Raw genomic sequence first — 26,454 nt, forward strand, 5'->3', positions numbered from 1 at the left:
GTCGGCCTTCGTCTATTTTTGAAAGCAGTTTTTGCAGACGGTGTGGAGAAAAGCATTCATGTGGTGGAAGAAGAGGGCTTTCGTAGCGGGTTGAGTTGCTCATGGATCTTTCTTCTGTGCCGTCTGCGTTTCAACCCGAACGTCTTTCTTCTGTTTAGGCTGCTGCGCATAATGACGGCTGTCAGCAGTGAATGAACAAACAACTTTCCTCTGTGTGTGTGTGTGTGTGTGTGTGTCCTGCAGCATCCTGGCCACAGCCGGAGCTCACATGAACATCCCGGTGGACCTGCGGACCCTGAGGGCGGTTCGAGTGCTGAGGCCCCTGAAGCTGGTCTCTGGGATCCCCAGTGAGTTCCACTGTCCTTAAAACCAGTCTGCTCCACTCGGAAGGCTTCATAAGCAGAGACGGACTCGTCACGTGACGCTCACTTCCTGGTTTCTCTCTCTCTTTATCATGTTAAGGACATTGAGGGTCTGTTTACACGGTGATATGAAGTGAAAAAGTAAAACTTTCGTAGCATTTCAGGTGTCTGTTTACACAACAACAGTGCTGAATCCACTGAAAATACAGTTTTTTGGCTCCCAATGTGGAACCTTCTGTAAGTCCTCACCTTCTTGTTTTGAGGGTATTGCTCTTTGTGTTCTCCATTGTTAATGTTTAGAGTGGGTTCTCCATGTTCTTCGTGTTCTCCATTGTTAATCGTTCGAGGAGTGTATTGTTCTTTAGAGCAGGGGTCCCCAAACTTTTTCCTGTGAGGGCCACATAACTTTTCCCTTCTCTGATGGGGGGGCCAGGGTCAGTTTGGAACAGAAAAAGTGTGTAAAACAGCCCAAACCTCCACCTCTGTAGAAAATGCACTTTAAAACCGTAAAAACCGTATTTGCATCATAAAAAACACGTCACAAACACATACCCATTTAAAACCACTTGTCATGGTCAAAAGAACCATGATTTGGCAGAAACCCACCCAATCTGGCAACTAGGGTTGCCACCTCCCAGAGATTGAAATGAGGAACACCTATCGCGGGCAGCTGAAAGAAACTGGGTTTTTGGGGGGTGAAAAACACATATCTAACATCATTTTGCCACAATTATACCTATTACAGACTATAAAAACACATGAGGCTACTGCATTACACCTACAGTGGCAAGACTGCAATAACTCATGATCAGCTTGATCTGTTTGTATTTGAGGCCTACAGTGAGACAGTTATCATTCAAGTATCATCATCATGGACAGCAGCTCTCAGCCACTGCACCGGACGGTACAGGAGCTCAGCAGCTCCTTCAGAGGCCGACAGAGACCCTCAGTGCAGGAAGGAGCTACCACAGGTCTCTCATCCCCACCGCTGTCAGACTGTACAATTCTACTGTGTGGAATATGTGCAATAATCCTGGACATTATAATATCCTGCACCCCCCTTTAAGAAATTCAGCGACACTTTGTCATCCATTCACTCTGCTAAAGCATATTGTACATATTATATCATAATGTATAGTTATATATTGCATCATATATTGCATATTGTATTGTCTATATTGTATATATTATATATTTCCTGTTATATTTTTAAGACTCAGGTTGTACATACAGTTAGATCTTCATTGTCTTTAGCTTCTGTCATCAATCCTACTATGATTTGCACTATAACTTGTTAATTATTGCACCATTCATTACTTTTGCACCCCGCTGTGTGTTCCATCAGCCTATACACCTGTACATTTCTCCACTGTGAGATTAATGAAGTCTTCTATTCTATTTTATTCTATATCTATTGCTAAATGTGCAAAATAACATCAAACAGCTGCTGTCTCTTCTGGATTTTAACATGTTCTTTTTTTTATTTTCAACTAAAAAAGTGTAAAATCAAAACTGAAAAACCTTCTGAACAGAAAAACCAACAAGGTTCCGTTTCTAAACTGAAAACACTCCACAGTCTGCAGCAGCAGACACACATCAATGAACTAAACATGACATAAACGATATGTAAACGGCACAAACTTACATGTCTATGGAAGCCATGCTGCGCTGCTTTAATGTTTTCATTTACTTCTTCCCATGCGCTCTGTGACGAAACTGAGTATTGGCCAATGAGCTGCCGTAGCCTCCTGGGAACGGTCTTTTTTTGACCAATGAGATGTGTTGTCAAGCCATGTTTGTCAGCTCATTGGCCACAGAACGTCAGAGAGCCGGTGAACAATTTACCGTAAGTTTTCATAAAAAAGCCCAAGTTCCATTGCTCACGTTTTGACTCTCACAAAAATACGGAACAAAGTGCGTTCCTTTTCAGCTCAATACGGAACGCACACTTTTACATCCAAATACGGAACGATTCCGTTTTTCAAGGAACGGTTGGTAACTCTACTGGCAACACAGAGCCGCTCCGGTCATAAAAGTAATTTTTTGTACAATTTTGTTGTCATTTGACTTTCCTACGATGACTTAGCCCAAAAAGTTCTTTCTTCTAATGCATATAATGTTTAGATCACATTTATTGCTGTGTATCCTGCTGCAAGAATACAAAAAAAAAACTGATGTTAAGGCAAAAACACAACATAGATTTTATTTTGAAATTACTTACTTTGGAACACGTATCTACTTCCCATCAGGCACCAGACTTGCTTCTGTTCAGACTGACGCGGCAGGGCGTGTGGTAAAATAGGATCCTTCTCCGGACCGCCGTTCTGTAGCTTCGCCGGAGCTGGACCGCCGGACCAGTTCTGTAGCTTCGCCGGAGCCGGACCGCCGGACCGGTTCTGTAGCTTCGCCGGAGCCGGACCGCAGCCGCACCCTGGCTGGTGTGAGCCGCCATGTTGACTTGAATGACTGCTGGTTAGTTGCCGTGTCGGGACTGGAGCTGCACCGCATCCAGTGTGAGCCCGGCCCTCTGGGGGGGGGCCGTGCCAAATGTGGAGGCGGGCCAAATCCGGCCCATGGGCCGTAGTTTGGGGACCACTGCTTTAGACTTTATTGTTCTCTGTGTTCTCCATTGTTAACCTGTATTGTTTTCTCGTGGCCCAACATGCTGAACTCCATTGTTTTCAGTGCTTCTGCTGTTGCCGTGGAAATGTGAAACTTTTCTGAAATGAAAATACAAAGAAGGTGTTTTCTCTTGAAAACAGCCTGGACGTTGCCATGGCAACTGTCGGTGACTCTTTTAATGGAAATCCGCAGAGACTCTGGTTGAATCTTCATGATTGTCAGTAGCAGCTGGTTCTACTTGTTGACTCCCGCGAACCCCTCAGGACGAACTGACTCTTGGTAGCTCTGCTGGATGTTTTGTCAAAGATCAGAACTCTGTTTTCACCTCATTGAGGTAAACGGTCGATGTTAATTTGATGTTCTCTGCTCTCTTTCATAAGAAGGAAAACTGAACATTTGTTGGTTGCTGCTGCGTCAGACTCAGCGGCGCAGCAGTTGGCGGTTTTAAGAGCAGCCTCGGTGTTTTTGACTCATTGTTTTTAGGCTGTTGTTAACACTTCGTTTGGCTCTCTTCAGGAGGTCAAAGTGAAAATGTGTGGCTGTGCTTTTTTTCTGCGCTCCGGAAGGCCATTTTACTCGGTGCTATATGAAGCTGTGACCGGTGCTTTCAGGCCTGCAGATCGTGCTGAAGTCCATCATGAAGGCCATGATCCCGCTGCTCCAGATCGGCCTCCTCTTGTTCTTCGCCATCCTCATGTTCGCCATCATCGGGCTGGAGTTCTACAGCGGGAAGCTCAACAACAAATGCCTGCCGTCAGTCGACATCCTCAGTAAGAGCCGCTCCTCTGGGATTGGTAGTCTGGGTCAGTCTGGGCTCCATGAAGGGCTGTGATCTGGCTGGGCTTTGAAAGGGTTCCCTCAGACTTGGTCTAATGGAGGAACTGAAGGAAAATGTTGAATAAGCAGCTGATTCGCTTCCAAGGTCACAGTTAATCCACAACATGTACTTAATTCTTTCAAGAAGCATGAACAGCGGGAATACAGAGCATCTTCCTCCTCAAACATCCAGATTACAGAGCATCTTCCTCTGTCTTCAGGCCCCTATATTTCTTCTGCGCCTTGCTTTTTCCAGTTCAGGTGGATATTTAATTCCGATTTAGGGGATTGTTGTGAATTGTGATTATACTGGGATCTTGAGTGTAACCAACGTTTTATCGAAGTAACTTTAATCAGTGAATAATTTTCTGTGACAATCTGTTGAACCCTGTTTGTCACTGAGTGTTTGCGGCTGTGAGGATCTGAGTTTAGCAGACTAAAGCCTCCTGAGTGCTCTGTCTCCAGCTCAGACGTATTATTAAAGTTGTTTCTGGCTGATTTAGCTGCTGCTTAATTAGTCAACAGCTACTCTGTAATCACAGGCCACACCACAGCATTTACTGTCATCAGCCAACATGAAATGACATGTAAACCCTGAATAAGATCCCAGCAGGAGAAATAAACCTTCAGCGTGAAGAATGAAACTTCAGAATTTCACATTTAATGAGACTGTGGTTCGGAGAATGTAGGCGACGTTTCGTGTTTTTATATCAAACTGCATGTTGGATCATCACAGAAACAATTGATGAGCACAAAAGAACAAGAACAAGCTGCTTCTGTGGTGGCAGTGTTGGACCAGGCATCTTTTCCATTCTTACGTTCTTCCTGATGTAATAAATGAGCTGGTAGCTCGAAAGGAAAATCCAGAAAATGGCTCCACCTCCTCAAAAAGAGTGTGTGTGACTCTGAACTCTGATTCTGTCTGACGGACGAGTTTCATTCTTTCAGACAACGAGACGGTGGACTCTTCAGAGCTGGAGTTTGCGTGCGGCGTGAGGAAATGTCCCGAGAAGTACGACTGTAACAACACCTGGAGCGGACCCAACAATGGCATCACGCAGTTCGACAACATCCTGTTCGCCGTGCTCACCGTCTTCCAGTGCATCACCATGGAGGGATGGACGGCCGTGCTCTACAACGTGAGCCGGGGCGTCCAGACCGACGGGCTCCTCGGGTGAAACTCGACGGCGGCTGACAGTCGTGTCTTCTGTTTCAGACCAATGACGCTCTGGGAACCATGTGGAACTGGATGTACTTCATTCCCCTCATCATCATCGGCTCCTTCTTCGTCCTGAACCTGGTGCTGGGAGTCCTGTCCGGGTGAGTCCGTCTCCCGCTCTTTGACTCCTGTTGTCTCCTGATTGAGCATTAAGACGATGGTTTCCTGTTGTTTTTATTTTTCCAGAGAGTTTGCCAAAGAGAGGGAGCGAGTGGAGAACCGGCGAGCCTTCATGAAGCTGCGTCGACAGCAGCAGGTGGAGCGAGAGCTGAACGGCTACAGAGCCTGGATAGACAGGGCAGGTACTGGTCCACACAGCAGCCTCACACCCAGATCACACCGTCAGTTAACTGTCACCCGTCAGATTACTGTCACCCCTCAGCTAACTGGCACACGGACAGCTAACTGTCACACCATCACCTACCTGTCACACATCAGCTAACTGTCACACTGTCAGCTAACTGTGCCTCGTCAACTAACTGTCACACTGTCAGCTAACTGTACCTTGTCAGCTGTCATCCACCAGCTGTCACCCATCAGCTAACTGTCACCCCTCAGCTAACTGTCATCCGACAGCTGTCATCCGTCAGCTAACTGTCACACCATCAGCTAACTGTCACCTGTCAGCTAACTGTCACCCCTCAGCTAACTGTCACACCATCACCTAACTGTCACACCATCAGCTAACTGTCACAATGTCAGCTAACTGTGCCTCGTCAGCTAACTGTCACCCATCAGCTAACTGTCATCCGACAGCTGTCATCCGTCAGCCTACTGTCACACCATCAGCTAACTGTCACCTGTCAGCTAACTGTCACACATCAGCTAACTGTTACACTGAGAGCTAACTGTCACAATGTCAGCTAACTGTGCCTCATCAGCTAACTGTCACACCATCAGCTAAATGTCACCCATCAGAAACAGTCACCTGTCAGACTGCTCCTACCGCACCGATTCTCATCACTCAGACCACCTCGGGAAAGGTTGGCAAGATGTCTCACTCCGTCTGTCAGATGCTCGTCTCATTAGGCCAACAAAACCTCCAGATTTAAGAGGAAAAGGTGAGGAAACAGACAAATAACCGTAGAAGAAAGTTAAACTAACATCCAGCTTATAGAGCATCTTCCTCCACTGACATCCAGATAGGAATATGAAGAATGAAGATAAAAGCCGACAATAAAGATGATAAGTCTGAGAGAAGATAAAAAGTTAGAGGCAAAAAATACCAAACCGTGAAAATAAAGACTGAAAGTTAGAAGCAAAAACCAGATGAATCCTTTCACGGTGTTATTTTTACACTCAGTAATGGACTCAGCCATTTGTTTAATGGCTTTAATAATGTTTAATTAATTCATAGAAATGAGTTTTTAAACAACACATTTTATTAAAAATCCCCCTGAATTGTTGTTTACATGAGAGGACGCCCCCATGTGGCTGTGCAGTGTGTAGCACTCCCTTCTCTTTTTAAAAAATCTCCGGTACAAAGCTAATCTGTGTGAGCATCCAAACAAACAACCCTCCCTCTGTTTCTTTCTATTGATCATTGAGGTGACTTAAAGCTCAGAGAGAGATTCGTTCTGTGAAAATCGAGAAGGATTCCTTCGGTTTTTGCCGTGAAGCAGCGATGGGGTGAACCTCTCCTCTGCAGTCAGAGTTTTGGATTTACTGCCGAGTAGCTGAGCTGAGTTTCACAAACACACAGTGCTGTAATGGCGATCTGCATCGGGCCTCTCCCACGCAAGCAGAGGGTGAGAAAAAGGTGATACTGACTCACTGACTTAAATCTGCGCACACACACGCGGCGGAGTGTGTGAGGCTGTGGGAGAGAGTGGGAAGCGAGAGGGAGAGTGTGAGATAGAGAGAGAGAGTAGAGCTGCGCCTGTAAAGGAGGTCATGGCTGCCTCTCCGTTCAGCCGGCGCAGCAGTTTGGCCTCGGCTCGTCAAAATGTTTGCAGACATCCTGGAACGACTCGACCCTCAGATGAACGGTGACACTTGAAAAAAAAGCAAACAAGGCTTCTAAAATCCAAAGCGCCGTGAAATGTAGAGAAAGCAGATCAGAGAGGTGAGCAGCTGAACCTTCAGCTTCCCGTTACTGACGACCAGCAGCCTTTTGAACCGCGTTACGGTATTTAACCACGGCGCCTCGGTGTCAGTAACGGACGGGGCTCCACTGAGTGTTCGACCTGCTGGAGGAAACGGAGCTTTGCTCTTTTTAAAAACACCTCTCATCAACGTTTCTTCGCGGTTCTCCCAAACCGACGGTGAATGGATGAAAGTCCAGAATATGTGAATAAATAGCTGGATTTCTGGAACTTGTGAAAATAATGACATCAAGCCACACTTCTGCTTCACACTTCTCAGATTTGGTCTTTTTCATTTCTCTTTGGCAAAGTGTTTAATATTCCGCTGATTCATACTTATTTTTTTTTAATGAAATTCTTTCATTTGAGGTTATTTAAAAAGGAATCAAATCAGAAGTCATTAGATTTTTCCGAGCACGTCTCTGAGTCCATTTCAGGAGATTCTCAACAAAAATAATCCATCAAACCCGAGAGCAGCCCGACCAGGTCAGCAGGACGGCGTCTCGCCCTCCGACGAGGAAAAACACACATTCTGACTTTTTTCTTGTCTTCAGTGTGAGTGTGTGTGTTTGGTGTGTGTGTGTGTGTGTGTGTGACCTCTGCTTTCTCTCCCGCTGCAGAGGAAGTGATGCTGGCGGAGGAGAATAAAAATTCAGGGAGATCTGCGTTAGACGGTAAGTTCACCGTCGCACCTTCGGCTCGTAACACCTCCGTCCAGCATGAGAAACGCCGAGACGACTTTGTTCCCGTCGACATCTAACACAGCAACAACCGGCACTCAACCGCCGGTTACCATAGCAACAGTGCTTACATTACTGTTACATTACCAGCTGATCTGCCTGTGATAAATATAGGCAGAGTATACTTTATATATAACCCACTGTCACTGTGCGTGTGTGTGTGTGCGTGTGTGTGTCATTGTTTCCTGACTCTGAGCTGTCAGTTTACATAAGAACCGGTGAAGTTCATCAACAGTCGGGATGTTTCTCCCGAAGTCACGATTTGAGCTGAGCGTCAGGAAAAGTTGGGAGGTTTAGTGTGTGAATAAAGCGACGCTGGGAGGTCAGGACGGATTATCATCCAGAGTCTGACTGGAATCCAGCCGGATGTGGACGCAGACGCAGGCTTCAGGGTGCTGGACTGCTCACAGACGGTGGACGATCACAGGCATCCACTGACGACGGTTTTCACGAGTGTCTCTGAGTCCATGCGGTGGTTTTCATTCACAGATTTCTGTGGCTCTTCAGAATCTTAGAAAGAGGTTTTTTTTTTTGTTTTTGTTTGTTTGTTTGTTTTTTTTACCATAGATCAGGGGTGTCAAACATAAGGCCCGTGTTCAAAAACCAGCCTGCTAGAGGTTGTTGTTTGAACTTTCTTGTTGAGTTGTTTTGCTGTTCAGACTCCTGTTTTGTTTTGAACAGTAGTTTTAAATGTTCCATTCAATTGTTGTTGTTGCTGTTCTTGTGTCTGAGGTTTCAGGTTTATTCCACAAAATGTCCCAGCCTTTTATAAACTTCAGGTTTGTGCCAATTCCTTTTTTTTTCTTTTTTTTGGTTTTCAGTGTTGAAGAGAGCGAGTAAGAAGACGGGAGCACGGAGAGGAGCGCCGGGAGACGAAAAATACACCGACACGTCGACAGCCAGTGAGTAAAGAACCATTCAGGATTATAGAGCATCTTCCTCCACTAGCATCAGCCTAGCTTAACCAGTAAGTCAGTCAGACTGACTCGCTCATTACTCTTAATACTTGTTTGTTTTTGACCTGTAGTAACTTGTAACACTGATTTTTGAATAATTTACTGAACACTTGTCACTGGAAGCAACTGTAATCCCCAGCTGTCATCATTCATTCCTCCCCCCCCCCTGTGTGAACCTTCAGGCATGTCGCGGTCCAGGATGAACTTCCGCAGCGGCCGCCGCGGCCCGGCCGCCTACCTGCGCCGTAAAGAGCGCATGCTGCGGATCTCCATCCGCCGCATGGTGAAGACGGACACCTTCTACCTGATGGTGCTCAGCCTGGTGGCGCTCAACACCATCTGTGTGGCCATCGTGCACCACAACCAGCCCGACTGGCTCACCATCTTCCTCTGTGGGTTTGAGGCGGGCTCTCTGCCGACGGGCTCGCCGAGCGTCCGGGAGCTTTCTCACCTGCCCTCCTCTGATCCGCAGACTATGCAGAGTTTGTCTTCTTGGGGCTGTTCCTGGCTGAGATGTTCCTGAAGATCTACGGTCTGGGCTTCCGGCTCTACTTTCACTCATCCTTCAACTGTTTCGACTGTGCAGTGAGTTCCTTCTTCCTCTTCCTCTTCCTCTTCCTCGAGATTTCACCAACAAGAAGTCTGGATCGGATTTCTGGTGCAAACTGAAGGATTTGAACTCCGACACCAATAAATACATAACTTCTCCTCCTTATGCAAAAACCACCTAGATCTGCGAGAGGCTCCAATCCGACCCGCCAAGCAGCCACAGAAATGGTCAAAATATCGAAGAAGACACTGAATTTTTAGCAAATTCCTTCAGAGCAGCGACACAACACAACATGTTGGATGCTGCTATTACAGCTAGCTAACTGGCACTAGCCTCGAAGCCATGCTGTCAGGGAAAGTTTGGAAAAACGTGCAGATTACGACAGATAGAGGAGAGTTTTTAAAGACGTCTCACTGGGTTTTGCATCATTAAAATTTGCCTTCATGAAGAGATTGTTGTCCTTTTGACCTGAGAGGTCACAGCTGTGGCCCTGTGACCTCTCAGGTCATCGTCGGGAGCATCTTCGAGGTGGTGTGGGGCTTCTTCCGACCCGGCATGTCGTTCGGGATCAGCGTGCTGCGAGCGCTGCGCCTGCTGAGGATCTTCAAGATCACCAAGTAAGTGGGACACCGGGAACGCCGCACCGCCGGCGGGGAGCGGCTCAGGAGCCGGAGGCGCTGTTTGTGTGTCCGCTGCAGGTACTGGGCGTCCCTCAGGAACCTGGTGGTGTCCCTCATGAGCTCCATGAAGTCCATCATCAGCCTGCTCTTCCTCCTCTTCCTCTTCATCGTGGTGTTCGCCCTGCTGGGGATGCAGCTGTTCGGAGGAAGGTGAGGCACCGTCCTGAACGGTGATGGAGAAGACAGGAAGTGATGGAAATAGCCTGCTCTTCCTCCCCCTCCCCCTCCTCCTCCTCCTCCTCCTCGCCGTTCCTATCTGACCCTGTTTCCTTCCTTTCTTTCTCTCGTTCTCCCCTCAGGTTCATCTTTGAAGATTACACTCCCACCAACTTTGACACGTTTCCAGCTGCCATCATGACAGTGTTTCAGGTTTGGCTCCCACAGATCCCCTCGCTCTGACACATTGCACTCTGGGAGATTTCTCACCCCGAGCGCAGATTAAACATCTCTGGCTCTCCGCCCCCGGCCTCCGCCGTCGCCCACACAGCCCGCCGCGCATATGAGCGCATGAATGGGAGACAATGTGAAGCAGTGAGGAGAGCTGCTGTGAGGAGATGGAGTGATGCCCTGAGAAGGAGCTCTGCTCCTCCTCCTCTCCTCCTCCTCCTCCTCTTCTCCTCTTCCTCCTCCTCCTCTCCTCCTCCTCCTGACGCTGAGTGTTGTGCGCAGATCCTGACAGGTGAGGACTGGAACGAGGTGATGTACAACGGGATTCGCTCTCAGGGCGGCGTGCAGTACGGCATGTGGTCGTCCATCTACTTCATTGTGCTCACGCTGTTTGGAAACTGTATCCTTTGTTTACTGAGAGACCAGAGAGCTGCGTGTCCACCGTCCACTGGGTGTCCCAATCATGACAAAGTCCTCAGTCAGGTCAAAAAGTAAGAAATCCAGTCCAGAATCGTTTCAGATACTATCGAAGCGCCTTTTTTCATTTGTTTCCCTGAGTTTACCGTCTCCTTCACCGTCTCCCTCAGTGTGTCCTTCAGTGTGTCCTTCACCATCTCCTTCAGTCTCCTTCAATGTCTCCTTTACCGTCTCCTTCACTGTCTCCTTCCCTGTCTCCTTCCCTGTCTCCTTCAATGTCTCCTTCCCTGTCTCCTTCCCTGTCTACTTCCCTGTCTCCTTCAATGTCTCCTTCACTGTCTCCTTCACCGTCTCCCTCAGTGTGTCCTTCAGTGTGTCCTTCACCATCTCCTTCAGTCTCCTTCAATGTCTCCTTTACCGTCTCCTTCACTGTCTCCTTCAATGTCTCCTTCCCTGTCTCCTTCACTGTCTCCTTCCCTGTCTCCTTCACTGTCTCCTTCACTGTCTCCTTCAATGTCTCCTTCACTGTCTCCTTCAATGTCTCCTTCAATGTCTCCTTCACTGTCTCCTTCACTGTCTCCTTCACTGTCTCCTTCCCTGTCTCCTTAACTGTCTCCTTCACTGTATCCTTTAATGTCTCCTTTACCGTCTCCTTCACCGTCTCCTTCGAGGAGATGTCTCCTACCTTCGGCTGTATTCGTCCTTATCTAGCTCCTCACAGACACGCTGCTGAACGTCTTCTTGGCCATCGCTGTGGACAACCTGGCCAATGCTCAGGAACTGACCAAGGTCAGTTCTGGCGTCAGCCTTGACGTGTGTGTTCAGGCGCTGAGTGTGTGTTTCCCGTGTGTCACTGTCAGGATGAAGAGGAGGAAGAGGAGTTCTTCAACCAGAGGTACGCCCGAGGGAGAGACGGCCTCATATCTGAGTAAGTTTCCTTTTTTCCGACTCCTGAAGAGGCGCCTGAAGTGCTCACAGCTCTGAAGCCTCTCTCAGTGCAGAGCCTCAGTTACCACAAGTAATCTCTTGCAGTTACTAGTTAATAAAGCGGTAACTTTATTGTTCTGGGGCATCAAAAGTTACTTTTAACCTTATTAAAAGTTGCAGAACATCCAAAAAGTAATTAGTTACTCGATACAGAAACTTTTACCTCACTAAGAAAGCTGGTTTAGAAATTGTTCTGAAGCTGGTCTGTGACTAATTAGAACTTTTTTTTTAGGATTGATTTTCAGCTGGTTTACAGACAGGAATTTATTGGGATAAGATATAAACTGGTTTGAAGATGGTTTAGATTGTTTTCAAGCTGGTGTTGACTGGTTATGGACTGAAGTTAGTTTATTTACTGAGTTGGACTGGTTTGAAGTTGGTTTATTGACTGAATTTTAGTTGGTTAATTGACTGAATTGAAGTTGGTTTATTGACTGGTTTGGAATGTTTTGAGGCTTTAGAGCCTGGATTTGGACTCATTTAAAATTAGTTTATTGCCTGGTGTGGAATGGTTTGAAGTTGGTTTAAAAAAATGTGTTTTGACTTGAAGGTGGTTTAGAGACTGGTTTTGGACTGGTTTGAAGTTGGTTAAGAGAATGTTTGGACTGGTTCGAAGTTGGTTCACTGCCTGATTTTGGAATAGTTTGAAGTTGATTTATAGACTGAATTTCCGAAAGCCTTTTTTGTTAAATGTTTTCAAATGTTTCCGTATTTCATTTGGACTAGTTAAGATTGAGTTTCACAGCTAATGTTCGATCTCTTTGGCATTATTTTTGTTATCTTTATAAATAGTCTCAGTATGTCAGCTGTTGTCACTAGTCTGTGGTCTGTGACAAAACCTAATGCGCAGGAAAGTCAAAATGCTGATATAAATCCTCTTGTATGTGTATTTTCCTGCGCTGTGAGCAGGTCAGTGAATGTATCATTCGTCTGTGACATATTTGAGTGTTAGTCCTGTAAGTGTTGCAGCTGCTGACGCTGAATTGATGTGTATTACTGTGTTTTTTTCTGGCTCCATCATGTTGTCTTGTTGTACACTTGTTACGTGGCACAGATCAAAATGCTGCAATCGAGGACCCTCCGTCAGCTTTGGACTAATTTAGAGTCCCAGGACTCAAATGTGAGCATTTTGCTCTTGTGACGTAACAGATTTTTGGTTTTTCTCAGCCCTCAGTTTATACTCCCAGGCTCCCGTCTGTACGGCTCCATCCTGGATCGTCAGTAATATTTTCACGAGACGCCACGTAACAAAACTAGCACTGCCGTGACAGAATGAGCTTTAAATTAAACCTGCTCAATATCCCTAAAATTGTCATCTGAGAAGGTAGTTCAAAGTGTAGCTATTCAAAACATTTGCATAGTTTTGAATATTTTGGGTCTTGTAATGTCCTGTCTGTTTTCGCAGGGTCATTGCGTCTGGATGTTCAGCGATATAAAGGCTGTAATACTAATGAGGTATAGTTCAGACTAAAAAACGTTAAAGAGTAAATCTGTCAGTGTCAATATAGGGGGAAAAAACAATTATGCAAAAGCTAGCAGCAGTTTGTAAACAGATTCAGAGGCCTGAGGTGGACGTAGAGATAGAGGTCTTTGAAGTAACACACAGCAAATATGCACACATAATATATAGCGACAAAAACACCTATTAGCAAAGGGTTTAGCAGATCAGCAGAGGAGCAGGGTTAACAGAGCGGCAGGGTTAGCATCTGCATCCAGCATCTGGTCCTGGATCCAGCCAGCTGAACAAGTTGCTCTGGTAAGACGTGAGGTTCATGAGAAGTGACGCGTCGGATGAAGGAGTCACATTTTGTTCTGTGTCACAGCTGATGTTCTGTGTATGTTGTAAAACACTAATGTCTTGTTTTCGAATAATCATTCATTGATCACATGGACAAGCAGAGTCTGACCAGCAGTAAGTACTACTGTCTGCATCTCTGTCACACTGACTCTCTCACTCACACATCCTTTAATTTACACAATGTTTGCACTTTATTCCTGCACCTTCCCTCCTTTTTTTCCTTCTGGTGGGTTTGTTTCCTCTCTTTTCCTTTGGATCCGTCGTTTTACCTTGTAGATACTTTGATTTTCTGAATGTGTTTGTAGTTGATTTGCACATTTTTCATAGGATTTACTTTTATGTTACTAATCAACTAACATAGAAAAGGTTTGCCCCTTCTTGCAACTCCAGTTTGATTTCTGAAGAGTTTTTCTTTTCTTCTGACTGGTATGCTCGATGGACGCTAGTCTTCACGTCTGATCCCATTTCTGTCTGCATTAAACTGTGTTTCAGATTATTTGATTGGAAGTCCAGCTGTGAAACTGGATGAAATGACTGTAATGATGTGATCCGATTGGTTGAGACACCTGTAGAGCATTTTTAAGGAAGATTTTAAAAGCAAGTTTAGCAGAGCGGCTAGCTTAGCAGCACAGCAGCAGTTTTAGCCAGCAGGTATCCTTCCAGGTGGTGTTTGAGGCTTAGTGAGGGTCATTCGTGCTTTGGACTTCGTGCTCAATGCCCTTTTAATAGTGATTGTAATTGTAAAACAAAAACTAAAATTTTGTTCTTGAGTCTCAAGTGAGTGGATTTTGTTTGGAGGTCAACCAGTAAAATCTCACTCAGACCTGCTGTGTGGGCATGAAACACATTTTAATGCCGTAAATGGGGTCCGTCAATCCTTCCTCATCAGCCGCTCCTTCACCGTGGGCGTGTTGCAGCCGGCTGCTCATGCTTGCTGTTTTGTGGTCCTCAGTGGCAGAAGAAGACCTTACCTGTACAGAAAAAGGGCGATCCACCGAGGACGACCGCAGTTCCCGGAAGAGGCGGACGGCGGGACGGGCGCCCCGATGAGCAGCCGCTCAACGGCTCCAGCGCCTTCGCCAACCGCCGCGAGAGGAGGAGGAAGGTGAACATGTCGGTGTGGGAGCAGAGGGCCAACCAGCTGCGGAAACGCCGCCAGATGGCGAGCAGGGAGGAGCTGTTCAGTAGCCCCACCGAGGAAACCATCGAGACTCCCACCATCCCCCACCAGCGAGCCGCCCTGTCGCCCGAGGCCAGCCCGGCTCACCTGCCCGAGTCGCCCATGTCGGTGGGGATGCCCCTGCCCGAACCCCCGATGTCCATCTCCATCCCCATCCCCGATCCTCCGAGCGCCGAGCCTCTGGTCAATCTGAGCGAGGAAAAGTCGGGAGCCAACCACCGCAAAGCCGGCGGGGGTGGCGGCCGGCACAGGATGGCCCGAAAGTTCAGGTCCAGCCAGGGTCCGGAGGAAGGGGCCCGACACCGACGCCACCGGCACCGCGACGCCCGAGCCGAGGCCAAGAGTCTGGACTGCGTCCAGTCACCTCACGAGGCGCTGCACATCAAACGCTCACTCAGCCAGGACAGGAAGATACTGGACGAGCAGGAGGAGAAAGACGAGAGGGAGGACGAGGAGAGGCAGGACGGCGAGGGAGGGATGGGCAACGACGACACTGGAGTCGGTATCGTCAACCCGTACGCAAACGTCGGAGAAGAGCGGAGAAGGTCAGTTTTCCCAGAAGGTACTAGTTCTTCAGGCCGGGTCTGATTCGCGGAGCTGCCATTCATCTTGCTTCCCGTCGCCAGCACCGACACGCCGAGCGGAGGCGGCGCCGTGGATCCGGAGGCCTTGGAGTTCAGCGGCTGTGAGCGCGAGAAGCGTCCGATCTCCCTCAAACGCAACAAGGCCCACCAGGAGGGCAGCGTGACCATCGAGATGTCGGCCCAGCCGCTGCTGGAGCTCGCGCCCATGACAGGTGAGGCCCTGCTTCACGGAACGTCCTGTTTACGGCCGGCGTCGGCGCCGTGCCGGGAGGAGGCGCCCGTCTGTACCGCTAACTCGCATCGGTCTGCAGCTTTCTCTCCTCTCACGTCTCTGTTTGGCTTTCAGTGAACAACAAAGACCTGGAGGCCTACCATTCGGACCAGAGGGACGAAGATGAAGACACGGAGGAGGAGGAGCCTCCTCGTCCTCCCAAACCTCCAGCTCCGGACAGCATGTTCATCTTCAAGGCCTCCAATCCGTAAGAAGACACATTCAGTCAGTGTTCAACACATTTCACTGAAGACGATTCAGTGATAACTTACTTACTTCTTCACAGAACAGTGGGATTATCTCACTTTTCAAGTCTATATTATCATAGTGTTAGCATTAGCATTACCTGAGCTGTCAGCACTGTGGGGGTCACTCCGATCATGATTGATTCACTCATTAAATTCATCTAGATTTAAATCAGTTATGAGGAGGAAGATGCTCTATAAACTAGTTGTTGGTGCGTCTTAAGGAAACAGATTTATAAACTAATGACAAGAAGAATCATCACTCGATACTCCTGACATGCAGGCGGCTCTTTCACAGCTATCAGGAAACAGGCTAATGCTAATGCTACTTACAGTGGGACATCTTTTTAATGTTGCTGTCAGCAGATCCTCCTCCAGTAAACAGGAGTTTAGTCAAATAGCTACCTATAACAAAGAACCTGAGGCTCCCACTAAAACCGACTGTTGATTAATAAGAAAAGAAAGAGAGACAGCAGCTCTGAAGCTGCGTTTCCCTGCATTCTTAGCAGCCTTGTCAGTTATTCACAGCACTGCCTGCGGAGTGCGGTTAACAGTGTGGACGGGAGGGGAAACACCCCCGATTGGGATCACACGTTTTGATCTTTTTTCCTTGTCGATAACGACCTTCCTGCTGTTTGCTCCGCAGCATTCGGAGGATCTGCCACTACGTGGTCACTCTGCGCTACTTCGAGATGACCATCCTGCTGGTGATCGTGGCGAGCAGCATCGCGTTGGCCGCCGAGGACCCCGTCTGCACCAACTCCGAGAGGAACAAGGTGACCCCGAACACGCCTGTCTCTGTTTCAAGCCTTGAGGTCCAAACGGGGGTCATGGGAAAGGTAGCGGGGGTCGGATTCTCTGCCTCTGAACCATCTGAAACACTGGAGCAGCGCCGGATAGTCCTGCTCTAACCCACAACCTGTAACACTCTGTTATATCTGTAAGAAAACGTGTCCGTTATGAGGCTTCTGAATGTAGGCGTGTGGGTAAATCCTAAAAATATCCTCCTGAGTGATTCTAGTGGAGCTAAGAGGCTGGACTCATCGGATCTGGTGGAGGCTTCTCTGCGATCGCTGTGAACCAGCTTTCCGTTTCCTGAGCCTCCTGTCAGTGTGTGAACGAGTTACCGGTGTAGAAAGCCTTCATGCAGAGATGAAAAAGCACTGAACGTGTGTCTCTTGTGGTGTTTCCAACTGATCCAGGTCCTCCGGTACTTTGATTATGTCTTCACTGGAGTTTTCACGTTTGAAATGATCATCAAGGTGAGTGAACGCCGGATTAAAACCTCCGTTCAAAAAACATGTAGGACGCATAGAAGAACTGTGGTCCGTTCACTGTTCATCTTCAATGTACATCCAAGGAGCCGTCAGTGAGATCAGAGGTCATGTTCAGGTCACAAGGTCGATGCGTTTTCATGTGAAACGTCATGTCAATGGAACCTAAATCTCTCATCAGGGATTCAAACCAGCAACCTTTGTCCTTTCAATCGAGGCTAAGCGTGGAGACGGTCTTCCTCCGTGCTCCGGGCTGGTGTCAGCTCTCATTTCAGATGAGATGACAGGATCCTCTCGTGGATTTCCTCTGTGGGCGTTTGTTGTCGAGGTGTTAGGCTGGTGTTAAATTACGAGCATGTGACGCAGCGCGTCGGCCGGCGGATTCAGAAAGGATTCTTCTCACACCTGAACGGTGGAGGGCTGCGGGAGCGAAGCTTCAGATCAGCAGAATGGCTGCTGTGTTGGGTGAATGTGTTAACGCTGTGTGTGTGTGTGTGTGTGTGTGTGTGTGTGTGTGTGTGTGTCCTCCAGATGATCGACCAGGGCCTCATCCTGCACGACGGCTCTTATTTCCGCGACATGTGGAACATCCTGGACTTCATCGTGGTGGTGGGAGCTCTGATCGCGTTCGCTCTAACGTGAGTCAGCGCTGATGCACAGCCGGTGACGAGCGGCTGATTCACCCGCGGCAGATCCTCCCCGAGCGCGCGGCATTGTCACAAACGACCTTCCCTCAAAGAGTCTCTTCAGAAATACGACACACACAGGCCCACGGCGGACGGGACGAGGCGTTTAACGGCTAGAAACCTCCGTCTCAATGTCACACGAAGGCAAAACAAGACATTTACAGTGGTGTGAGAAACGGTTTGTCACAGCGAAATGTTTCAGACCGCCGAACAAATTTGAATACCAGACAAAGACAACACAGGTAAACACAAAAAGCACTTTTTAAACGAAGGGTTTTATTATTAAGGGACAAATAAATCCAAAGCCGAATGGCCCTGGATGAAAAGCTGATTGTTCCTTAAACTTAATAACAGGTTTTTCCTCCTTTAGCGGCAACAACTGCAATCAAATAATGAGTCTTTCCCAGCGCTGTGGAGAAATTCTGACCCACTCACGTTGGCAGAATTGTCGTAATTCAGCCACACTGGAGGCTTTTGGAGCACGAAGCTCCTTTAAGGTCACGCCGTCTCCGCAGGATTCAGGTCAGGACTTCGACGAGGCCGCTCCAGTCTTCAGTGTTTTTTTTTGAACAGCGGCGGTTTGCAGTGCCGTGACCTTTGACCTGAACTGGCCCAGTTGAGGCCTGCAGATGTCTGGATCTTGTTGTGGGTTTTCTGTGACCCCTTGGATGAGTCACTGCCGACCTCCGCTCCTGGGAAGCTTCACTTCTGTTCCATGTTTTGTGGATAGCGATTCTCACGGTGGTTCTCTGGAGTCCCAGCGCTTCACAAATGGCTGCAGAGGTTCAATTGGGAAATCAGAAGTGGGGGAAACACTTTCTCACACCACTGTACAAGTTAAACCTCTTGGTTTTAAAAGCAGATGGAAATAAAGGAAGACAAACAACTTCTTGACAAGTAACATGAAATCACGATGTTTTTTCCCCTTAAACCTTGATTGGAAAACAAATTTTTCAAAGAACCGTCGTTTGTATGAAGCTTGCTAACGGAGTACTTTAACGTGTTTCAAACAGCTTGAATGTGGTTCAGCGTTCAGACACGGAGCTTTGAAAGAGAAATGTTTTGATGCAAGTTTCACAAAACCGAAAAGTCATTGAATATTCATGACTAGTAAAAAGTCTTTGTACAGTAAAAACTTGTAATAGTGTGAAAAAAAAAAAATCCCTGGAAGTGTGGATAGTTTGACTCTGAAGTGTGCCGGCTGACGTTAGTCTCTTGTCTTTCCCAGGACAGATCAGTGGAGCTTTCGCTGTATCTTGTTGTGATGTGAATTTCTCTGTTGTGAATCTCTCTGTGATCCTCTGAGCCGAGCTCACCGGTGTCTCTCTCTTTATGCCTCGACCTTTTTCTCTGTTGTTCCTGTGGATTTTATCACTGTTGGGGCTTCCAGGAATGTGATGGGGTAAAAGCATTCACACTCAATGTAAACGTCCCCCATCAACTTCTCATACACTGCACTCCTTTTATTTTAATGCCTCTGAATTATTTTTCCTTGTCTGTTTAATCATTTCTTTCGGTTTTCTTGTCGTATGTTTATTTATTCATGAATTTGCAGTTTGGCAGGTATCAGGGGAAAAATCACATAATTTGGCAACAACTGTTAAGTAAAAGTTGAAATGCATGGGAAACAGTGTGAACAGGTCGGTAATGTTAAGAATGGTGAACAAAAGTCCTAATATGTATCATAAATATAGTATGTTTTTCAAAAAGTACCTGAAACGGGACTCATTTGATACAATATGTATACGTAATGACCATATTTTTCATATTTTTTTGATAAATGTGTAAGAATTGATTGTGTAAAAGCTGACATGTTATTCAAGCTCCGCCCCCTTTTTTTCCAATCAACCAACCAGGGCACAGCACAGCTGATAATTCCTCAGGCCTTCCTCTGATTGGCTCAGGGCAGATTGACTGACATGTTGCAGTTGTTATGGATGTTTATTTTAGCATTAGCTTTAGCATCATTTAGCTAAATGCAGCCTGTTAACTGTGTTTGGTCAGATATGAGACTATAAATAGATTTTATATTCTGTTATCTTTCAGAAGAAACTTCACAAACAAAACTACTCAGTGCTCATGAAGGAATTATTCTGTTAATTATTTGATTTAAATAGCAAACACCTGTTTCACCCATTCGAGCATTTCCAAGCATCAGAAGATAAATTTTGACGATGTGAGAATCTAAAATGATGGATTTTACCTGTGACGTCCGCCAGCCTTCAAACAAACTCACCTCAGGTGATCCTCTGTGTTTCACTGTGTGTGAAATTCACTCCTGTTGAATTTTGTTCTTTTTAAGTTTTCCGTTTCCTTTAAACGTGTCTTGTTTCCACATGTCTTTGTGCCTCTGTCGCAGCAAAGAATCTGGATTTCTCACTTTCTCTTTTCTTGCCGTGAACAGAAACAATAAAGGCCGCGACATCAAGACGATTAAATCCCTCCGAGTTCTCCGCGTCCTTCGACCTCTCAAAACCATCAAGAGGCTTCCCAAACTGAAGGTACGGCTCGACGCCCACGGAGCCTCGGCGGCGCTTCCTCACAGATCTCAGACAGACTTCCTCCTCTTCCTCCTCCTCCTCCTCCTCCTCCTCTGCAGGCCGTCTTCGACTGCGTGGTCACGTCTCTGAAGAACGTCTTCAACATCCTCATCGTCTACCAGCTCTTCATGTTCATCTTCGCCGTCATCGCCGTGCAGCTCTTCAAAGGGAGGTTCTTCTACTGCACCGACAGCTCCAAGAACACGGAGAAGGAGTGTCAGTAAGTCCTTCAGCTCAGGTAAAGCCGCTGCCAGGCCCGCTGTAAAAATAACCTGCTGGAGATCCGCCCACGTGCTGACCAGCGTCGTGTTGAGGCGTTCTTAAAGTTCTGATTCTGCAGACGGTGGTTTGAGGTGTAAAAATGAGAGAAATAGTCCTTCCAGCCTGGGTGAGAGAGCCGGCGGGCCGTCCTGGGACCGGCGGCAGCGGAGGAACCTTCCGTTCATTAAGAGTGTGTGTCATCAGTGACTGAGGCGCCGTCTTATTCCCCACAGGGGCTTCTACATTGACTACAGCAGGAACAAGAACGAGGTGAAGAAGAGGGAGTGGAGGAGGCACGAGTTCCACTACGACAACGTCTGCTGGGCTCTGCTCACGCTGTTCACCGTGTCCACCGGGGAGGGCTGGCCCGAGTCCGTCTGCTCACACACACACACACACACACACACACTGAGCTCTCTGGGTCGTCTCCGGGTGATTGATGGGAAGTTTCTCTCCTGGCTTTTTCAGAGTCCTGCAGCATTCCACCGACGTCACGGAGGAGAACGTGGGGCCGAGTCGCGGGAACCGCATGGAGATGTCGGTTTTCTACGTGGTGTACTTCGTGGTCTTCCCCTTCTTCTTCGTGAACATCTTCGTGGCTCTGATCATCATCACCTTCCAGGAGCAGGGCGACAAGATGATCCAGGAGTGCAGCCTGGAGAAGAACGAGGTGCGCGGCGCTCACGGCTTCACGCCGCACGCCTCCCACAGGCTTCTCCAGCTTACGGTCTGTCTTCTCTCCTTTCTCCGCTTCAGCGCGCCTGCATCGACTTCGCCATCAGCGCCAAGCCATGACCCGCTACATGCCCCAGAACCGGCAGACCGTCCAGTACCGGCTGTGGCACTTCGTGGCGTCGCCGTCCTTCGAGTACACGGTCCTCGTCATGATCGCCCTCAACACGGTCGTCCTCATGATGAAGGTGGGGTTTTTGTGGATAAATCTAAACTGACCGCATGTTGGAGATTCCACGCAGGGTTCCTGACATCTCCGCTGTCTTCCTCTGTTGTCCTCGTCTCGTTTGGCTTGCTTGCGGGTGTCCAGTACCACTCGGCTCCCACGGCGTACGACACGGTGCTGAAGCACCTGAACACGGCCTTCACCGTGCTCTTCTCCATGGAGTGCATCCTGAAGATCATGGCCTTCGGGTTTGTGGTGCGTGCCGCGGCCGATCGGCTCCCTTCCGCCTCTAGAAGCCGTCAGTCAGACGAGCCACACGTTGTTGTTGTTTTTTTTTGTTTTTTTTTTCTCCCGCCTGTAGAACTACTTCAGAGACACTTGGAACATCTTTGATTTCATCACAGTCCTTGGCAGCATCACGGAGATCGTCGTGGATTTACAGGTGAGCTGCTGCCAACGCGCAGCTCGGGTATTTTTTTTTTTTTTTTTTTTTTTTTTTTTCTCAGTGTGGCGACCTCAGCGTGAGCCGAGAGGAGCTTCCCCGCCGCGCTACGATACGCAGCGTCAGCGCTGTTGTGATGAATTCCTCCATCTGTGTTTTACAGTCCGTCAACACCATCAACATGAGCTTCCTGAAGCTGTTCCGGACGGCCAGGCTCATCAAGCTGCTGCGGCAGGGCTACACCATCCGCATCCTGCTGTGGACCTTCGTCCAGTCCTTCAAGGTTCGAGCATGCGCGAAGACCCCGCCCTCAGACCAGTTCTCTTCCGGGTTCGGATGAAGCGGAACCTTTTGGGCCCCGGTTACTTGGCAATCGTGCTCGGAGCCACTGGAAACACAGCTTGTTGAAAACAGCTCCAAAGTGGACCTTTTTTCAAAATGCTTCGTCTCCATGGAAACGGGAGAAAGCGAAACAATCAAATAATTAATATTTTTTTCGTACACTTTGCCCTTTATCCGATCGTTTTAGTTATCAAAGATTAAAAAGGGACTCGGTCATGCCGAGAGACAAAACCCTCGAGACCTCCTGAAGCTCTGTGGTGGCCCACTGGGAGGCCGCAGGCCACACTTTGTTTAACAGCTGTGATCAAACCGTGTGCTGAAGATTTATTTCTCCTCCCTCAGGCTCTTCCTTATGTCTGCCTCCTCATCCTCATGCTCTTCTTCATATACGCCATCATCGGCATGCAGGTACACACACACACACACACACACACACACACACACACACACACACACACACACACACACACACACACACACACACACACTGATAAGGTTCTACTTTTTATTGTCATTTGAATTTAATACCTAAAAAAAAGTTTTGCTTAACAGTGAGTCTGAGGTAAGTCTGTCATTCACACCCAGCCTGGACTCTTCATAATGAAATACTTCGGTCTGTCTCAACCTTGTCTAGTCTGACTGTAGTTTTATTGTAGTTGGACTGTAATTGGACTTTAGACTGTAGTTGCATTGAAGTAGGGTTGTAGTTGTACTGAAGTTGGATTGTCATTGGACTGAAATTGGACTAAAGTTGTATTGTAGCTGCACTGTAGTTGTATTGAAGTTGGATTGTAGTTGTATTGTCATTGATTGTAGTTGTATTGTAGTTAGACTAAAGTTGTATTGTAGTTGTACTGTAGTAGGACTGTAGTTGCACTGTAGTAGGACTGTAGTTGTATTGTAGTTGGACTGTAGTTGTATTGTAGTAGGACTGTAGTTGTACTGTAGTAGGACTGTAGTTGTATTGTAGTTGGACTGTAGTTGTATTGTAGTTGGACTGTAGTTGTATTGTAGTAGGACTGTAGTTGTATTGTAGTTGGACTGTAGTTGTATTGTAGTAGGACTGTAGTTGTACTGTAGTAGGACTGTAGTTGTATTGTAGTTGGACTGTAGTTGTATTGTAGTTGGACTGTAGTAGGACTGTAGTTGTATTGTAGCTGTACTTTAGTTGTATTGTAGTTGTACTGTAGTAGGACTGGAGATGTATTGTAGTTGTATTGTAGCTGTACTGTAGTTGTACTGCAGTTGGACTATAGTTGGACTGTAGTTGTACTGTAGCTGCACTGTAGTTGTATTGAAGTTGGATTGTAGTTGTATTGTCATTGATTGTAGTTGTATTGTAGTTAGACTAAAGTTGTATTGTAGTTGTACTGTAGCTATACTGTAGTTGTATTGTAGTTGTACTGTAGTAGGACTGGAGATGTATTGTAGTTGTACTGTAGTTGGACTGTAGTTGTATTGTAGTGTGTCCGCTCCTTCCTGTATCAGACTGAAGCCGTCTGATGTCTGCAGGTGTTTGGAAATATCAAGCTGAACTACGAGTTTCACATCAACCAGCACAACAACTTCAAGACCTTCTTCAGCGCTCTCATGCTGCTGTTCAGGTGCGACACCCCAAACACTGACACACCTGTTCAGCGACGTTGTAGCGTCATTCAGCCCAGGTGTGTCGGTTTCATTCCACATCCAGCCCAGTGCCAGACCAGTAACATAGGACCATAATAGCCTTCAAATCTAAACTCTAAAGGTATTTTTTGTTTTGGTGTGTAGCATAGGTGATGACAATTCTCGGAAAAAAAAACAATCAGTATGCTGTTGCTTCTTGCAGGCCAGTTTTGGCCCAGCGGTCATATGTTTTAGCCGCATGCTAACATCTCTGAACCTCCAGGAGCGCCACCGGGGAGTCGTGGCAGGAGATCATGCTGTCCTGCCTGTCGGGTCAGGAGTGTGAGCCCGACACGTCTCTCGCCCCCTTCACCCAGTCTCCGGACCACGAGGGAGGCTGCGGGACCGACTTCGCCTACGTCTACTTTGTGTCCTTCATCTTCTTCAGCTCCTTCCTGGTTAGACCTGAAACAGAGACCACGTCCTCCTCCTCCTCTTCCTCCTCCTCCCCCTCCTCCTCCTTCTCCTGATGCATCCGTGTCCCTCCTCAGATGCTGAACCTCTTCGTGGCCGTCATCATGGATAACTTTGAGTACCTGACTCGGGACTCGTCCATCCTGGGTCCTCACCACCTGGACGAGTTCGTCAGGATCTGGGGGGAGTACGACCGCCTGGCCTGGTGAGGCTCCGCCTCCTCCATGATCAGATCATGTGGAGCAGTGGGCAACACAGAGCGTGGATACCCGGGGCTGAATCCACCCTCAGTCACTCTGTGTGGAGTTTGCATGTTCTGCCTGTTACTGTCAGTGTAAAATGACTTGTTTCAGGATGAAGGTGATGCACAGTGTGTCTTTATCCAGCAGAGGGAGCCAAACACTGCATACCTCATGGTCATGAAGCTGTTTCCTCTCTCTCTCTCTCCTCCTCCACAGCGGTCGTATTCACTACACAGCCATGTACGAGATGTTGACCCACATGTCCCCACCTCTGGGCCTCGGCAAGAAATGTCCGGCTAAGATCGCCTACAAGGTACCGGAAACACGAGCCATCGTGGGCGGAGTGATCCGTTCTGCAGCTGAAATCTAAATCATCCCCATGTGGTGGTGTTTGCCCACAGCGGTTGGTGCTGATGAACATGCCTGTGGACGAGGACATGACCGTCCACTTCACCTCCACCCTCATGTCGCTCATCCGCACGGCGCTGGACATCAAAATAGCTCGAGGTCTGTGGCTGTGGCTCACTTCTGTCAGAACCGTTCAGGGAGCCGACGGAGCGGTTGGGTGTGGCTGGCCCGGCTGACGCTTGTTGATCCTGTTCCAGGCGGCGAGGACCGAGTCGCTCTGGACTCGGAGCTGCAGAAGGAGATCAGCATCATCTGGCCCTACCTGCCCCAGAAGACCCTGGACCTCCTGGTCCCCATCAACAAAGGTGGGCGAAGTGGGTCCGCGTTCCGGCGAAGACCTGGGTCCTGGAGACGGGCGGCGGCTAACGGGGTGTTGCTGTTCCCACAGACACCGACATGACGGTGGGGAAGATCTACGCCTCCATGATGATCATGGACTACTTCAAGCAGAACAAGGCCAAGAAGCTCCGACAGCAGCTGGAGGCTCAGGTGGGATCACACAGCTGTCCATGATGGACGGGAGCAGTGCCCCCCCCTCACTCAGCCCCCCTGTAGACCCCCCCCCGACCCGTGTGTCTGCTGTTTCCTCTTTCAGAAGAGCAGCCTGATGTTTAAACGTCTGGACGCCTCCACGCTCCCAGAGGACATCCTGTCCAACACGCAGCCGCTGCCCATGATGGCGCACAGCGCCGGCTCCGCCCTGTGAGTGCGCCGCCCACACACCCCTTGTGTGCGTGTGTGTGTGTGTGTGTGTGTCTTCACTCTGTGTGTGTCTGTCTGCAGGACCAGAGGAGGCTTTGTGGCTCTGAGTCCCATCTCTCCCCAGGAGCTGTTCCTGCAGCCCATGAGCTCCGACATGGACGGCAGCCAGCAGCAGAACCTGGTGAGACCAGATCGTCTCTGGATCGGTTGATTTGTGGCGTGTTGTGATTCTTCCTCCTTCCCGCAGAGCCGATCAGCCCATTGATCCCCTCTGGGTGTGACACTGAAGCGCGCCGCGCTCAGAGCGGCTTCGCTGTAACAGAATCCTCCATGTGGCCGCCATGTTTGTCTGTTTCCAAACAGCCGCTCCGCTGTACTGTATTTACATGTCAGCTTCAGAGTGCTCTGTGTCGTGGCCTGCGTCTGGGTCCGGACCCTCAGGTTGGGAATCAGTGTGAGTCTTTTGGTGTACTGCTGTGGAGTCCCTGCAGGGGGCGCTGCTGTGTGTGCAGGCTCTGGTTTTAATGCTTCACTCTTTTCACCTGTTCAGAGATGATAGGTTATTATGAGTGAGTGCGGATGGGTGTTTCACCTGTAGACCACAAGGGGGCGCCAAGCCTCACATCAAGCAGAAAGAGTAACAAGAACTGTGAGGAAATGTTTAGTATGGTGGGTGAAGATC

The 26,454-nt window shown here is 48.2% G+C and overlaps 1 protein-coding gene across 1 annotated transcript in view; it reads left to right on the forward strand.

The window, feature by feature from the left end:
* Positions 1 to 26,454, forward strand: part of cacna1eb (calcium channel, voltage-dependent, R type, alpha 1E subunit b) — a 49,511-nt gene that overhangs the window by 17,304 nt on the left and 5,753 nt on the right. Inside the window, 41 exon segments of the mRNA XM_030114195.1 lie at positions 244 to 347; positions 3,596 to 3,754; positions 4,749 to 4,939; positions 5,017 to 5,120; positions 5,206 to 5,321; positions 7,724 to 7,777; positions 8,665 to 8,745; positions 8,982 to 9,191; positions 9,272 to 9,384; positions 9,854 to 9,966; positions 10,048 to 10,179; positions 10,329 to 10,398; positions 10,699 to 10,816; positions 11,555 to 11,622; positions 11,694 to 11,761; positions 14,571 to 14,659; positions 14,662 to 15,594; positions 15,729 to 15,861; positions 16,545 to 16,674; positions 17,101 to 17,160; positions 17,704 to 17,810; positions 19,249 to 19,260; positions 20,263 to 20,359; positions 20,458 to 20,618; positions 20,893 to 21,030; positions 21,128 to 21,329; positions 21,416 to 21,449; positions 21,452 to 21,579; positions 21,702 to 21,812; positions 21,919 to 21,999; positions 22,163 to 22,282; positions 22,684 to 22,749; positions 23,854 to 23,945; positions 24,230 to 24,404; positions 24,498 to 24,625; positions 24,879 to 24,975; positions 25,064 to 25,169; positions 25,268 to 25,375; positions 25,459 to 25,559; positions 25,666 to 25,772; positions 25,854 to 25,953. Coding sequence (XP_029970055.1) covers positions 244 to 347; positions 3,596 to 3,754; positions 4,749 to 4,939; positions 5,017 to 5,120; positions 5,206 to 5,321; positions 7,724 to 7,777; positions 8,665 to 8,745; positions 8,982 to 9,191; positions 9,272 to 9,384; positions 9,854 to 9,966; positions 10,048 to 10,179; positions 10,329 to 10,398; positions 10,699 to 10,816; positions 11,555 to 11,622; positions 11,694 to 11,761; positions 14,571 to 14,659; positions 14,662 to 15,594; positions 15,729 to 15,861; positions 16,545 to 16,674; positions 17,101 to 17,160; positions 17,704 to 17,810; positions 19,249 to 19,260; positions 20,263 to 20,359; positions 20,458 to 20,618; positions 20,893 to 21,030; positions 21,128 to 21,329; positions 21,416 to 21,449; positions 21,452 to 21,579; positions 21,702 to 21,812; positions 21,919 to 21,999; positions 22,163 to 22,282; positions 22,684 to 22,749; positions 23,854 to 23,945; positions 24,230 to 24,404; positions 24,498 to 24,625; positions 24,879 to 24,975; positions 25,064 to 25,169; positions 25,268 to 25,375; positions 25,459 to 25,559; positions 25,666 to 25,772; positions 25,854 to 25,953 — 5,317 coding nt within the window.

Source organism: Salarias fasciatus, chromosome 18 (assembly GCF_902148845.1).
Source record: "Salarias fasciatus chromosome 18, fSalaFa1.1, whole genome shotgun sequence".
Classification (NCBI taxonomy): Eukaryota; Metazoa; Chordata; class Actinopteri; order Blenniiformes; family Blenniidae; genus Salarias; species Salarias fasciatus.